General features: G+C 51.0%; 1 protein-coding gene across 3 annotated transcripts in view; it reads right to left on the bottom strand.

Annotated features, from left to right (window-relative positions):
* The window catches only part of acad8 (acyl-CoA dehydrogenase family, member 8), a 68218-nt gene extending 58360 nt beyond the window's left edge, over positions 1–9858 (bottom strand). For all 3 annotated transcript variants that reach the window (XM_041174627.1, XM_041174628.1, XM_041174629.1), the window contains exons 1-2: positions 9699–9858; positions 4787–4887 (exon numbers count right to left, since the gene is read on the bottom strand). In XM_041174627.1, the coding sequence (XP_041030561.1) occupies positions 4787–4887; positions 9699–9834 (237 nt within the window). In that variant the 5' untranslated portion in view covers positions 9835–9858. The remainder of the gene's footprint in view (positions 1–4786; positions 4888–9698) is intronic.
* Between the last annotated feature and the right edge of the window lie 6527 nt (positions 9859–16385).

Raw genomic sequence — 16385 nt, 5'->3', positions numbered from 1 at the left:
CAAATTCTTCAGTCTCATCTTTTGCACTGATGTGCTGGGCTCTCCCATCATTGAGGATGGGGATATTCATGGAGCCTCCTCTTCCAGTGAGTTGTTTAATTGCCCGCCACCATTCACGACAGGACAGCAGAGCTTAGGTTGATCTGTTGGTTGTGGGGTCGCTTAGCTCTGTCTATCACTTGTTGCTTATGCTGTTTGGCACGCAAGTAGTCCTGTGTTATAGCTTCACCAAGTTGACACCTCATTTTTAGGTATGCCTGGTGCTGCTCCTGGCATGTCCTCCTGCACTCTTCAGTGAACCAGGGTTGATCCCCTGGCTTGATGGTAATGGAAGAGTGGGGAATGTGCCGGGCCATGAGGTTACATATTGCGTTTGAGTACAATTCTGCTGTTGCTGATGGCCCACAGCGCCTCATGTTTGCCTAGTCTTGAGCTGCTAGATCTGTTCAAAATCTATCCCATTTAGCAAGGTGGTAGTGCCACACAATATGATGGTGGATATCCTCAACGTGAAGGTGGGATTTTGTCCCCACAAGGACTGTGCGGTGGTCACTCCTACCGATGTTATTGTGGGCAGATGCATCTGCGGCAGGCAGTTTGGTGAGGATGAGGTTATGTATGTTTTCTCCCCTTGTTAGTTCCCTCACCACATGCCGCAGACCCAGTGTAGCAGTTATATCCTTCAGGACTTGGTCAACAGTGGTGCTACTAAGCCACTCTTGGTGATGGACAATGAAATCCCCACCCAGAGTACATTCTGTGCCTTAACACCCTCAATGACTTAGGTATGTTTCTAGAACTGTACCAGCAGCTAGGAGCGAACAAGGGAAAAGCACTGTGGCAAGCAGAGCAAGAGAAAGCAGAAGTACAGAGAATGTTTGTATCAAAGCTGAATTAGTAAAATTAAACCTGAAGTACAGCCAGGTATGACAGCAGACAAGGAATGCACTCAAAAGAAGTCATTGCTTTGAAAGACTGAGGGATCAATACGTGCTCCTGGAAACACACAAGGGGCTAAAAAAAGTCATTGAAGACTACTTCAGGAAAAACTGTGTTGGAGCTATCAGTAGTGACAAAGCAATACACTGAAACACAGTGAGAAGACAAGAATTGAACAGGAAAATAAACAGTTGAAAAAACGAATTATCCTTCAAGGTCAAATTCAAACAGTACATAACCTTCAGTAACATGACGCAATAAAGATTACCTTGAGTTGCAGAATGGTAGGACAAACACAATGCTACTCTGGTAAATTACAAGAAAACTCAAGTTAAAATAATTGGCCTTTGCAAAAGAGCCTGCAATGAAAGGACCTTCACATGCTACAAGAATTTCTCAGGTCAGAGATAGTTCCTCTGGAATATTATGAAGTTAAACAAAATGCATTTAATGCCACTCCGAAAGAAAAGAATCAGTTTTCAGAGAAGACTCAGGAATGTTCAATATTCCAGGAGGAAGCCAATACATATAGGAAAGAGGCTGCTGCACTGAAGGAAACAGTTGTACATTTGGAAAAAACCTTGGAAGACCATTACATTTCCAAAGAGATATATGAAGAGACGAAAATCAAGAAAAATGGCAAGCAGAGGTAGAAGTTCTCACGATAGAGCATAAGATGTTTCAAAAGCAATTGGCAGAAGTGCAATTACAGAAAATGAGCTTGAAAGTTAAGAGGAATTATACTCAGCCAAGGAAGGACTGAGCAGTGTAGAGAATCAACTTTCAAGTACCAAAGAACTGATGCTACTAACATGGAAGTGCAACACTTGAAAGAGGACTTGAAACACTTAAATAATGAACTGGTACAAAGTATTGCTGAAAAAGAGAAACATTTTATTGAAGCTTTTCGTCTTGCACTTGGGGAGGCGATGGCGTGGTGGTATTGTCGCTGGACTAATAATCCAGAGACCCAGGGTAATGCCCCGGGGACCTGGGTTCAAATCCCACCACAGCAGAGGGTGGAATTTGAATTCAATAAAAATCTGGAATCAAAAGTCTGGTGACCATGAAACCATTGCCGATTGTTGTAAAACCCATCACTAATGTCCTTTAGGGAAAGAAATCTGCCGTCCTTACCTAGTCTGGCCTACATGTGACTCCACAGCAATGTGGCTGACTCTTAAATGCCCTCTGAGCAAGGGCAGTTAGGGATGGGCAATAAGTGCTAGCCTAGCCAGCGATGCCCACATCCCACGAATGAATAAAAAACAGGACATTTCGCAAGAATACAACGTAAGGAAAAACAACAAATTTATGTATGAGAATTCTGCTGACTGACTGCCAAGTGGACTCCACATTGCCATGGAGAATGCACCAGTTGATGGTGACTGACAGCTAACTGCCAAGCATTGTTTGAAATTTAAACCAGGCAGCTTGACTCTGATTGGTCAAGGCATTGCCTTGAGGAATGAACCAGCGAATGGCTCTCATTTTGTTTAACTGAAACAGACACGAAGTCTGTACATGCTCTGTCTGTAATGAACATGGGTCCGTGTATTAATATCTGTAGCTCCCAGTACATGCAAATGCAGCACACTGCAAGGCCAACTGACAATCTCTTCTCATGCTGTATAAATTTGTTGTTTTCCTTTACATTGTATTCCTGTGAATTGTCCTGATGGGCGCTAGATGAAAAGCTTTGCAAAAATGTATTATTTTTCGGCAATACTCAAGCTCTGTACTACAGAATGACAACTTGTCCAAACAAATTCAGCAAAGACAGACATTCAATTAAAACTCAATGAACTTCAAGCATCATTAAGGTCGTGAGAAATGCCTGGCACCACCAAGGTATGGCAGCAAACAGCTGTTTATATGTCATCCATAACCAGCCTCTCTCTCTCCTGAAAAAGGATGCCTGTGTAGCCCTGGATCTCCTCCAGACAGTGGAGAGTGTCAAGACTACCACTGTGGCTAGCCAGCCAGAAAACACTAAAGCGTATTCAGACTCGGATTTCACCTATGATCTCACTTCTCCCTTTCCAGGGCAGATTTGTCCATCATCATTCCAGGTCCTGGAAAGTCCCCAATAGTCAGACCACCTACCGCCCACAAGATTACCATGACGCCACCAGTGAAAGCAGTACCAGAGAATGATCAACAGTCTCAGAAGCTTCTAACTCCAACTACAACGATGATACAGCTGTTTGATGCAACAACCACTGTGCAAACAATGCAGCTAGTATGTCAGAACCACAAGGGATGCTGGAACCTGGTACCATCGACAACAAAATGCAGAGGTGAGCATACCTTCCTCTCACTACAGGAACACTCTTCCTCAGCGTCAGAGGGCTTTGAGACGGCCCACACGGAGAAAGAAGAGAAAGCTGTGCCAAGGAAATGAATATCATGTTCATCCACCTCATAAGAAACAAGCATATCAGCAACCATGGATCAATGCAATAGATGAACCCACCAGGTTTGGTTCAACATGAAGCAATGAAAGAGAAGAATAAAAGAATATCCAAATGCAAGTCCAACCTCTAAACCAACAGCAAGAACCAGAACCAACAGAGTTCACTGCTCCTTTGACAGAATGGTAAACGAGATGTGGAAGGGTTATAAGGCCTCCAGACCGCCTGAACCTATAACTTCAAGAACTTGAAGGGGGAAATAGGATAGTGAGAATATTGTAATAATGCTAATACAATAATAGCAATAATGTTGGAATAGCATTAAGACAATAACAAGGCAAATGCATAAGACTAATAACAACATAAGACATGACGTAAATAATGTTACTCCATATCCATGAGATAAAGACTTGGGGGAGGTGTAGTATAAGGGTCTGGCGCATACAGGGTTAATGTGGTTAATACTGTACTCAATACAGTATTGCCCACACAATAATGTAAGAAGGCACATGACTCAGACCTAGGGTAATAGTGGTGATGAACAGAGACATGTTAAGACATAGACGTGGAGATAGCTCCTTGCCTGCATCCTGTACTGTATGTATGCATGTATATTGTCACAAGTAGCTAATAAAGACTTGCTCTTAACATTAAAACTATATAAAGACTTCTTTACCAAGCATGTTCTGTAACCAACACCATTGCAACAGTAATGTCACTGGAGTTGTAATCCAGAGACCTGAGCTAATTCTCTGGGAGACAGGTTCAAATCCCACCATCACAGCCGAATTCAATTAATAAATTCTGGAACTGAGAGTGAGTCTCAGTAATGGTGACCATGAAACTATCATCGATCATTGTAAAAACCCATCTACTTCACTACTATCCCTTAGGGAAGTAAATCTGCCAATCTTACCAGCTCTGGCCTGGCCTGTTTGTGACTTCAGATCCACAGGAATGTGGTTGACTTTTAAATACACTCTGAAGTGGCCTAGCAAGGCACTCAGTTCAAGGGAAATTAGGGATGGGCAATAAATGCTGGCTTTGCCAGTGATGCCCACATCCCATGAAAGAGTAAAGAAAAAATAATCTTCAGTCTTCAATCATATGCTGGGTTTCAACAGCGCGAAAGGGGATGTCATTAGAGCCAGAGTCATTAGTTGATTAATCGTCAGATATGGCAACTGGATATAGCAAAGTTTCTGATCTGATTCCACAGCTGTGGGATCATTTAGTGGTATTGCTACAGCCTAGCAGTAGGACCCCGAATTATCTTAATGGTCAACTGGTTAGTAAAAATTATCAATTTGCAAAACTGGTGGATAAGTAAAGATAAATCAAGCTGGAGACTTGATTTATCAGTTCCTCTGCAGTATTCTAATTCCCAACTATTGCAAGTGGCTATGGTCAGTGCAATTAGCATGTCACTTTACCTTCTGATCCCACTCTGCCATGTGTGGAGCCATTTCATTCAAAGCAAAACTGAAGGCCACTTTCTGGAATTCTTTTTGGTCATCTGAGAGACCGATAGAGGCTGTAAGAGAAAAGTGTGGATATGGCAACATTTTGACACTCGATCTTATAGCAGAGGAGGCCATTCAGCCCATTGTGCCTATGTCAACTCTTTGAAGAGCTATCCAATTAGTCCTACTCTTGCCCCATAGCACCCCAAAATGTATTATGCAAAGTATTATCCAATCCCCATTGAAAATTAAGGATAAATCAGCCTCCACAACAACTTGCTTCGGTTCTGGGATTTTGAGATCCTTGTTGACATGAGAGCTAAGTGGCGGAAGAAGCGTATGCGCAGGCTGAAGCGTAAAAAACGAAAGATGAGGCAGAGGTCCAGGTGAACAACTGCTGAAGATGCAGTACTGATCAGTCTTTGTTGAATCTTACATGGCAAATGGACTCTGCGCTTCTGTTTATATATCTTTTTCTAAGACCAACAATTTAGAGGCACTTCAGATGCTGGTCATGAGAAGATCTTGTACATTGGTCTGTTGTGGTACTGTACCTTCATGTACAGTAGTTGCGAAATAAAATGTGAAAACTCAAAAAAAAAGTTCCCTCTGACTCTTTTGCTAATTATCTTAAATCTGTGTCACCTGGTTACCAACTCTGCTGCCACATCAAATAGTTTCTCCTTATTTACTCTTATCAAAGCATTCCACAATTCTGAACATGTCCTTCAAATCTCCCATTAATCTTGCCTTTTCTAAGAAGTAAACCCTCCTACACACAACTGAAGTTACTTATTTCTGGCACCATTTTAATTGATTATTAGGGCACCTTCTCCAAGGCTTTAACATTCTTCCTGAAGTGTTATCCAGAAAGGGAACACCACCCTGGCTGATTCTAATGCAGTGATTTATAGAGAGTCACCAAAACTTCCTTCTTCCTCCCACCTCCTGTCACTCATGCCCCACTTTCCCACTTTTTCCATCCCCAACACCCACTCAAACCCACCTCTCTCCCTCCCCCTCCCAGTGCTCAAAGCCCGCTCTCCCCCTTCCCCCACTCAAACACGGCTCAACCTCTTCAGCCCACTCAAGCCCACATCGTCCCCCCTCCCCCCTACTCCAGCCCCCCTCTCCCCCTCCCCTTCCCCCCGCTCAAGCCTCCCCCTCTAACCCCGGTCAAGACTGCTCTCCCCCTCCCCCCGCTCAAGCCCCCCTCTCTCTCTCTCAAACCCTCCTCTCCCCCTCCACCCATCAAACCCTCTCCACCCATTAAACCCCCTTCCCCTGCTCAAGCCCCCTCCCCTCCACCCGCTCGAGCCCCCACTCCAAGCCTCCTCTCCCCCTCCTCCCATCAAACCCCCCTCCCCCCGCTCAAGCCCCCCCTCCTCCTCCACCAGTCAAGCCCCTCCCCCAGCTCAAGCCCCCCCTCTCCGCACTCAAGCCCCCCCTCTCTGCACTCAAGCCCCCCCTCCCTCTCTCAATCCCTCCTCTCCCCCTCCACCCATCAAACCCTCTCCACCCGTCAAACCCCCTCCCCTGCTCAAGCCCCCCCCTCCCCCTGTCAAGCCCCTCCCCCGCTCAAGCCCTCCCTCTCCGAACTCAAGTCACCCTTCTCCCTCTCTCAAGCCCCCCTCTCCCCCTCTCAAACCCTCCTCTCCCCCTCCACCGTCAAACCCTCTCCACCCGTCAAACCCTCTCCACCCGTCAAACCCTCTCCACCCGTCAAGCCCCCCTCCCCCGCTCAAGCCCCCCTCCCCCTCCACCCATCAAACCCCCCTCCACCCGAAAAGCCGTCCCTCTCCGCACTCAAGCCCCCCCTCCCCCGCCCAAGCCTCCCCCTCTTTCCCTCTGCCTGCTCAAGACCCCCTCCCCTCTCAAGCCTCCCTCTCCCCCTCCACCCGCTCAAGCCCCCATCCCCCCCACCCATCAAACCCCCCTCTCAAACACCTCCCCTGTCGTCAATTCCCCTCCCTCCGTCAAACCCCACTCCCCCTACACTCCCCTCTGCCTCCCCCCACTCTCAACCCCCTCCCGCCCAAACTCCCACTTGCCTGCCCGCTTCTTCCACCTGTCCACTCCTCCCTCCTGCCCACAATCTACTCGCCCCTCCCCCTTGCTCTCACCCCCACCGTCCCTCTCTCCTCTCCCCTCCCACCCGCTCCCCCTCCACCTCACTCTCACCCGTCCCCCTCTGCCCCTCACGCTCTCTCCCATCCCCCCCACGCTCTCTCTTCTCCCCTCCCCCACAGAATCCCAGTGTAGAAGAGGCCCTTTGGCCCATCAAGTCTGCACTGATGCGTGAGAAACACCTGACCTACCTACCTAATCCCATTTACCAACCCTTGGCCCATAGCCTTGAATGTTATGACGTGCCAAGTGCTCATCCAGGTACTTTTTAAAGGATGTGAGGCAACCCGCCTCCACCACCCTCCCAGACAGCGCATTCCAGACCATCACCATCCTCTGGGTAAAAAAGTTTTTCCTCACATCCCCCCCTAAACTTCCTGCCCCTCACCTTGAACTTATGTCTCTTTGTGACTGACCCTTCAACTAAGGGGAACAGCTGCTCCCTATCCACCCTGTCCATGCCCCTCATAACCTTGTAAACCTCGATCAGGTCGCCCCTCAGTCTTCTCTGCTCCAATGAAAACAACCCAAGTCTATCCAACCTCTCTTCATAACTTAAATGTTTCATCCCAGGCAACATTCTGGTGAATCTCCTCTGCACCCCCTCCAGTGCAATCACATCCTTCCTATAATGTGGCGACCAGAACTGCACACATTACTCCAGCTGTGGCCTCACCAAGGTTCTATACAACTCCAACATGACCTCCCTACTTTTGGAATCTATGCCTCGATTGATAATGGCAAGTGTCCCATATGCCTTTTTCACCACCCCACCAACATGCCTTTCCACCTTCAGAGATCTATGGACACACAGGCCAAGATCACTTTGTTCCTCAGAACTTCCTAGTGCCATGCTGTTCATTGAATACTTCCTTGTCAAATTACTCCTTCCAAAGTGTATCACTTCACACTTTTCAAGGTTAAATTCCATCTGCCATTTATGTGCCCATTTGACCATCCCGTCTATATCTTCCTGTAGTTCAAGACATACCCTCACTGTTAATCACCCGGCCAGTCTTTGTGTCATCCGCAAACTTACTAATCCTACCCACCACATAGTCATCTACATCGTTTAGATAAATGACGAATAAGGGACCGAGCACAGATCCCTGTGGTATGACACTGGACACTGGCTTCCAGTCACTAAAGCATCTTTCTGTCATCACCCTTTGCCTGCGACAACTAAGCCAATTTTGAATCCACCTTATCAAATTACCCTGTAACCCAGATGCATTTGCCTTCTTTATAAGTCTCCCATGTGAGACCTTGTCAAAGGCTTTGCTGAAATCCATATAAACTACATCAACTGCACTACCCTCATCTACACACCTGGTCACCTCCTCAAAAAATTCAATCAATTTTGTTAGGCATGACCTCCCTCTGACAAAGCCATGCTGACTTTCCCTGATCAAACCTTGCCTCTCCAAGTGGAGATAGATTCTTTCCTTCAGAACTTTCTCCAATAGTTTCCCTACCACTGACGTGAGACTCACTGGCCTGTAGTTCCCTGGTTTATCTCTACAACCCTTCTTAAATAGCGGAACCACATTAGATGTTCTCCAGTCCTCTGGCACCTCCCCCGTAGCCTGAGGGGAATTAAAAATTTGGGTCAGAGCAGCTGCGATCTCCTCCCTTGCCTCCCTCAGCAGCCTGGAACACAAATCATCCGGACCTGGAGATTTATCTACTTTTAAGCTTGCCAACACCTCCAATACCTTGTCACTCCCTATATCAATTTGCTCAAGAACATCGCAGTCTCTCTCCCCTAGTTCCATACCTTCATCCTCATTCTCTTGGGTGAAGTATTTGTTCAACACTCCAGCGAGTGGCTCCACCCACAGATTGCCCCATCCATGGTTCTCTGGGCTTGTTACTCCTTCCTATCACCCTAGAGGGAACATGTTGAGCCTGTACCCTCCCCATCTCATTTTTGAACGCCCCCCACTGTTGATTGAGATTTCCCCACAAGTAGCTGTTCCCAATCTACGTTGTCCAGGTACCCCATCCCCTGCTCTCTGCCCCCTCGCTCTCCCCTGCTCTCTCCCCCTCTTCCCCGCTCTCCCCCCTCCCCCCCTCTCTCTCCGCCCCCCCTCCCCCACTCTCTGTCCTCCCCCCCACCACTCTCTTTCTCTCTCCCCCGCTCTCCCTCCCCCCCGACACTTTCCCTAACCCCCCTCCCCCCCACACCCTCCCCCCTCCCCCACACACCCTCCCCTACCCCCACACTCTCCCCCGCCCCCCCTCCCCCACACTCTGTCCGCCCCCACGCTCTCTTTCTCCCCCCACACTCTCCCTCCCCCCCACACCCTCCCCTACTCCCACACCCTCCCCCCCACACCCTCCCCTACCCCCACACCCTCCCCCCTCCACCCCACACCCTCCCCTACCCCCACACCCTCCCCCCTCCCCCCCACACCCTCCCCTACCCCCACACCCTCCCCCCTCCCCCCCACACCCTCCCCCCTCCCCCCCACACCCTCCCCTACCCCACACCCTCCCCCCTCCCCCCACACTCTCCCTTCCCCCCCTCCCCCCACACTCTCCCTTCCCCCCCTCCCCCCCACACTCTCCCTTCCCCCCCTCCCCCCCACACTCTCCCTTCCCCCCCTCCCCCCCACACTCTCCCTTCCCCTCCCCCACTCTCCCTTCCCCCCCTCCCCCCCCCCCACTCTCCCTTCCCCCTCCCCCTCCCCCCCACCTTTACCCTCCGGCTGACATTGAGAGCGCTCTGACAGTTGCCGGCAGTGACACTCACGGTCGATGCAGCTGTGAAAGGCCCTGGCGGGAGCCGGACTCGGCGGTGAGGCCCAGGCCTGGGCGAAGCCTGAGGCGGCGCTGAGACTTTTCCAGAGGGAGCATGAAACCCTGAAAGACATCATCCCCGGGACCATGGCAGCCCGGCCTAGACCCGGGGGCGGGGCTAGAGCGGGGGGAGGGGCTAGAGCGGAGGCGGGACTGGAGCGGGGGGCGTGGGGTTAGAGATGGGGCGGGGCTAGAGCGGGGGGAGGGGCTGGAACGGGGCAGGGGCTAGAGCGGGGAAGGGGCTAGAGCAGTGGGAGGGGTTAGAGCATGGTGGGGGATTAGAGCGATGGGAGGGGTTAGAGCATGGGGGGATTAGAGCAGGGGGAGGGGTCAGAGAGTGGGAGGGGTTAGAGCGGGGGGAGGGGTTAGGGCTGGGAGAGGGGTTGGTGCAGAGGGAGGGATTAGAGCAGGGGGAGGGGTTGGAGCGCGTGGAGGTGTTAGAACGTGGGGGGCGGGATGGGTTAGAGCGGGGGGAAGGGATTAGAGCAGGGGGAGGGGTTAGAGCAGGGGGGTTTAGAGCAGGGGGGCGGGGTTAGAGCAGGGGGCGGGGTTAGGGCAGGGGGCGGGGTTAGGGCCGGGGGTTAGAGGAGGGGGCGGGGTTAGGGCAGTAGTGGGGTTAGAGCAGGGGAGAGGTTAGAGCGGGGTGGGTTAGAGCGGGGGTGTTAGAGCAGGGAGGGTCAGAGCACGGGGAGGGGTTAGAGCAGGGGGGTTAGAGCCGGGGAGGGGTTAGAGCAGGGGGGTTAGAGCAGGGGAGGGGTTAGAGCAGGGAGGGTCAGAGCACGGGGAGGGGTTAGAGCAGGGGGGTTAGAGCAGGGGTTAGAGCAGGGGGGTTAGAGCCGGGGTGTTAGAGCAGGGAGGGTCAGAGCACGGGGAGGGGTTAGAGCAGGGGGGTTAGAGCAGGGGTTAGAGCAGGGGGGTTAGAGCAGGGAGGGTCAGAGCACGGGGAGGGGTTAGAGCAGGAGGGTTAGAGCAGGGGGGTTAGAGCAGGGAAGGGGTTAGAGCAGGGGGGTTAGAGCCGGGGAGGGGTTAGAGCAGGGGGGTTAGAGCAGGGGGGTTAGAGCCGGGGAGGGGTTAGAGCAGGGGGGTTAGAGCGGGGGTGTTAGAGCAGGGAGGGTCAGAGCACGGGGAGGGGTTAGAGCAGGGGGGTTAGAGCAGGGGGGTTAGAGCAGGGAAGGGGTTAGAGCAGGGGGGTTAGAGCCGGGGAGGGGTTAGAGCAGGGGGGTTAGAGCAGGGGGGTTAGAGCAGGGAAGGGGTTAGAGCAGGGGGGTTAGAGCCGGGGAGGGGTTAGAGCAGGGGGGTTAGAGCAGGGGGGTTAGAGCAGGGGGGTTAGAGCCGGGGAGGGGTTAGAGCAGGGGGGTTAGAGCAGGGGGGTTAGAGCAGGGGGAGGGGTTAGAGCAGGGGGGTTAGAGCAGGGGGGTTAGAGCCGGGGAGGGGTTAGAGCAGGGGAGGGGTTAGAGCAGGGGAGGGGTTAGAGCAGGGGGGTTAGAGCCGGGGAGGGGTTAGAGCAGGGGGGTTAGAGCAGGGGAGGGGTTAGAGCAGGGGGGTTAGAGCAGGGGAGGGGTTAGAGCAGGGGGGTTAGAGCCGGGGAGGGGTTAGAGCAGGGGGGTTAGAGCAGGGGAGGGGTTAGAGCAGGGGGGTTAGAGCAGGGGAGGGGTTAGAGCAGGGGGGTTAGAGCCGGGGAGGGGTTAGAGCAGGGGGGTTAGAGCAGGGGGGTTAGAGCAGGGGGAGGGGTTAGAGCAGGGGGGTTAGAGCAGGGGGGTTAGAGCCGGGGAGGGGTTAGAGCAGGGGAGGGGTTAGAGCAGGGGAGGGGTTAGAGCAGGGGGGTTAGAGCAGGGGGGTTAGAGCAGGGGGGTTAGAGCAGGGGGGTTAGAGCCGGGGAGGGGTTAGAGCAGGGGAGGGGTTAGAGCAGGGGAGGGGTTAGAGCAGGGGGGTTAGAGCCGGGGAGGGGTTAGAGCAGGGGGGTTAGAGCAGGGGAGGGGTTAGAGCAGGGGGGTTAGAGCCGGGGAGGGGTTAGAGCAGGGGGGTTAGAGCCGGGGAGGGGTTAGAGCAGGGGAGGGGTTAGAGCAGGGGGGTTAGAGCAGGGGGGTTAGAGCCGGGGAGGGGTTAGAGCAGGCGGGTTAGAGCCGGGGAGGGGTTAGAGCAGGGGGGGTTAGAGAGGAGACAGTATTACAGGGTGGAGTTGGAATGGTGAGGGGGCTGTTCAAGCTAAGGGTGGGGTTGGAGGGTTAGGGTTAGGGTGAAGGGATGGGGTCAGTGCCAAGATAATCAGGGTTAGATCAAAGAAGTGGACTTAGGGCAGAGGGTGGGGTTCCTGCAGGGGACACTATTATAGTGGGGCGGGGTTTGAGTGGGAAGGGGATGGGGTTAGAAGCAAAGGAGGGTTTGGCTGGTGTCCAGATGGGCTGCACCAATGAGTACGACCTTTGGGGAGGTCTGGTGGTTGCCACCCTGTTCCCAGTGGGGAACACCCAGTGATCCTATCGAGAAAGGGAGCATGCCGGCAAACTCTTTTTCTCAAACAGTTTGTCAATGGGATAAAAGCAAAATACTGTGGATGCTGGAAATCTAGAACAAAAACAAAAATACCTGGAAAAACTCAGCAGGTCTGACAGTATCTGCGGAGAGGGACACAGTTAACGTTTCGAGTCCGTATGACTCTTCAACAGAACTAAGACATATAGAAATGAGATGAAATATAAACTGGTTGAGTCGGGGGGTGGGAGGTGGGTGGTAGAGCTGGATAGAGGGCCAGTGATAGGTGGTGGCCAAGAAGAGATTGCCAAAGATGTCATAGACAAAAGGACAAAGGGGTGTTGACGGTGGTGATATTATCTAAAGGATGTGCCAATAGGAACATTAAGGGTAGCAAGCAGGACAAGCTAGTGACAGATGGCCCTAGTGGGGGTGGGGTGGAGTGGGGCGAAGGGATCGAAATGGGCTAAAAGGTGGAGATGAAACAATAGATCGAAATAAATTTTAAAAATCGGAGGGAAAAGAAAAATATAGTTATAAAAAAATTATAAATTATTGAAAAAGGGGGATCAGAAAGGGTGGGTTTGGAGGAGAGAGTTCAAGATCTGAAACTGTTGAACACAATATTCAGTACGGAACACTGTAAAGTGCTTAGTTGGGGAAATGAGGTGCTGTTCCTCCAGTTTGTGTTGAGCTTCACTGGAACATTGCAGCAGGCTAAGGATGGACATGTGGGCATGAGAGCAGGGTGGAGTGTTGAAATGGCAAGCGACAGGTCTGGGTAATGCTTGCGGACAGAACGAAGGTGTTCTGCAAAGCGGTCACCCAGTCTGCATTTGGTCTCTCCAATGTAGTGGAGACCGCATTGGGAGCAGCGAAATTGAGGGAAGTGCAAGTGAAATGCTGCTTCACTTGAAAGGAGTGTTTGGCCCTTGGACGGTGAGGAGGGGGGAAGTAAAGGGGCAGGTGTTGCACCTTCTGCGGTTACATGGGAAGGTGCTGTGGGAGGGGGTTGAGGTGTAGGAGGTGATGGAGGAGTGGACCTCTGTTTCAAGGAAGAAACGGAGGGAGAACGGGATGGTCTGAGGGCTCTCCGCTTCTTCCTCGAGCAGAGGCCCGAACAATCCCCATCCACCACCACTCTCCTCCATCTGGCTGAACTTTTTCTCTCACTGAACAATTTCTCCTTCAACTCGTCTCACTTCCTCCAAATAAAATGTGTGGCTATGGGTACATACATGGGCCCCAGTTATGCCTGTCTCTTTATGGGGTATGTAGAACATTCCTTGTTCCAGTCCTACTCAGGCCCCCTCCCACAACTCTTTCTCCGGTACATCGATGCCGCTTCATGCTCTCGTCTGGATCTGGAAAAATTTATTAATTTTGCTTCCAATTTCCACCCCTCCATCATTTTCATGTGGTCCATCACTGACACTTCCCTTCCTTGACCTCTCAGTCTCAATTTCTGGTGATACACTTTCCACCAATATTCATTACAAGCCTACCGACTCCCACAGCTACCTCAACTACAGCTCCTCACACCCCGCTTCCTGTAAGGACTCCATCCCATTCTCTCAGTTCCTTCACCTCCATCACATCTGTTCTGATGATGCCACTTTCCAAAATAGTTCCTCTGACATGTCTTCCTTCTTCCTTAACCGAGGCTTTCCACCCACGGTGGTTGACAAGGCCCTCAACCATGTCCGGCCCATCTCCCGTGCATCCGCCCTCACACCTTCTCTCTCCCAGAAACATGATAGGGTCTCCCTTGTCCTCACTTATCACCCCACCAGCCTCTGCATTCAAAGGATCATCCTCTGCCATTTCCACCAACTCCAGCACGATGCCACCACCAAACACATCTTCCCTTCACCACTCCCGGCGGCAGTCCACAGGAATCATTCCCTCTGGGACACCCTGGTCCACTCCTCCATCACCCCCACACCTCAACCCCCTCCCATGGCACCTTCCCATGCAACCACAGAAGGTGTAACAAATGCCCCTTTATTTCCCCCCTCCTCACAGTCCAAGGGCCTAAACACTCCTTTCAAATGAAGCAGCATTTCACTTGTACTTCCCCCAATTTAGTCTACTGCATTCGCTGCTCCCAATGCGGTCTCCTCTAAATTGGAGAGACCAAATGCAGACTGGGTGACTGCTTTGCGGAACACCTTCGGTCTGTCTGCAAGCATGACCCAGACCTCCCTGTCGCTTGCCATTTCAACACTCCACCCTTCTCTCATGCCCACATATCCATCCTTGGCTTGCTGCATTGTTCCAGTGAAGCTCAACTGGAGGAACAGCACCTCATCTTCCGACTAGGCACTTTACAGCCTTCCAGACTGAATATTGAGTTCAAGAACTTTAGTTCATGAACTCTCTCCTCCATCCCCACCCCCTTTCCCATCCCCCTTTTTGCAATAATTTATAATTTTTTAACAAATATATTTTTCTTTTCCCTCCTATTTTTAAATTTATTTTGATCGATTGTTTCATCGCCACCTTTTAACCCATTTCGATCCCTTCCCCCCACCCCACCCCACCCCACCCCCACTAGGGCCATCTGCCACTAGCTTGTCCTGCTTGCTACCCTTAATGTCCCCATTAGCACAACCTTTAGATAACATCACCACCGTCAACATCCCTTTGTCCTTTTGTCTATGACATCTTTGGCAGTCTCTTCTTGGCCTCCACCTATCACTGGCCCCCTATCAAGCTCTACCTATCCCATCCCCCTCTACCAGCTTATATTTCATCTCATTTCTCTATGTCTTAGTTCTGATGAACGGTCATACGGACTTGAAACGTCAACTGTATCCCTCTCCACAGATGCTGTCAGACCTGCTGAGTTTTTCCAGGTATTTTTGTTTTTGTTGTCAATGGGATAGTTGTCACCACCCTGATTGGCTGTTCTGTTAGACTATCCAATTGGCTAATCAGGAGTTGCTTCTAAAGGAGATAATGGAGCCTAACTGGACCACAGGGATCTTGCCTAATGCCCCCCATCCCCTGCACTCCCCAAACTATGCACCACCCAATGCTTCACCCCTACTCTTCACCCTCCAACTCACACCTCTCCCCTTCAACTCCCCCACCCTACACACCCCATGTTGTATCCCCCACCCTTCACCTTCCCCTCACTCTGGACACCCCTCATCCTGCACCCCCCCACCCTGTTCACCCCAACCCACTTTCACACAACCTATTCCTCCCACCCATTCCTTTTCTCGCAATATCCAACCCCTACACCAGGACCAGCAACCTTGCTGCATCATCCTGCCCAAATTTCCCCACCCTGCCTCCATCGCTCTGTTCTCCTCCCTCCTGTATATAGTCATAGAATCATGGACTGGTTACAGCACAGGAGACTATGGGGCTTGCCATGTCCATGCATCCCAGTAAATGCCATCTGCTTTCATTGGGGGTTGGGTTGCCAACCCCTGGTCAAAGCATGTGGGTGCAACAATCAATAATGAAGGCCAATGTTATTGAGGCTTTCATCACAAAAGGATTTGAATGCAGAAGTAAAGATGTCTTGCTGCAATTGTATAGAGCCTTGATGAGACCGCACCTGGTCTATTATGTCCAGTTTTGTCTCATCTAAGAGAAAGTATACTTGAAATAGAGGGAGTGTAACGAAGGTTCACCGGACTAATTCCTGGGGTGTCGAGATTGTCTTATGAGGAGAGATTGAGGAAACTGGGCCTGTTTTGAAGAATGAGAAGTGATTCCATTGAAACTTGCAAAATTCTTACAGAGCTTAATGGTATATGTGGGTATGATGTTTCCCCCAGCTGGTGAGTCTAGAACCAGAGGACACCATCTCAGAAAAAGGGGTAGGCCATATTAAAACTGAGATGAGGATGCATTTCTTCACTTAGAGGGTGGTGAGTCTTTGGAATTCTCTACCTCAGAGGGATTTTTTTCTTTTTCGACTGGTGCAGACATGATGGGCTGAATGGCCTCTTTCTATGCTGTAACTTTTCTATGGATCAATTGTTCTATGGTTTTGGAAGCTCAATCATTGAGCATGTTAAAGACAGAAATCGATAGATTTCTGGTGCGTAATGACATCAAGGGATATGGAGATAGTGTGGGAATGTAATGTTGAGGTAGATGATCAGCCATGATCTAATTGAATGGCAGAGTGGGGTTGAAGGGCTGAATG

The sequence above is a fragment of the Carcharodon carcharias genome, chromosome 25 (assembly GCF_017639515.1).
Source record: "Carcharodon carcharias isolate sCarCar2 chromosome 25, sCarCar2.pri, whole genome shotgun sequence".
In the NCBI taxonomy this organism is placed as follows: domain Eukaryota; kingdom Metazoa; phylum Chordata; class Chondrichthyes; order Lamniformes; family Lamnidae; genus Carcharodon; species Carcharodon carcharias.
This window is presented reverse-complemented; position numbering and strand designations above follow the sequence as displayed.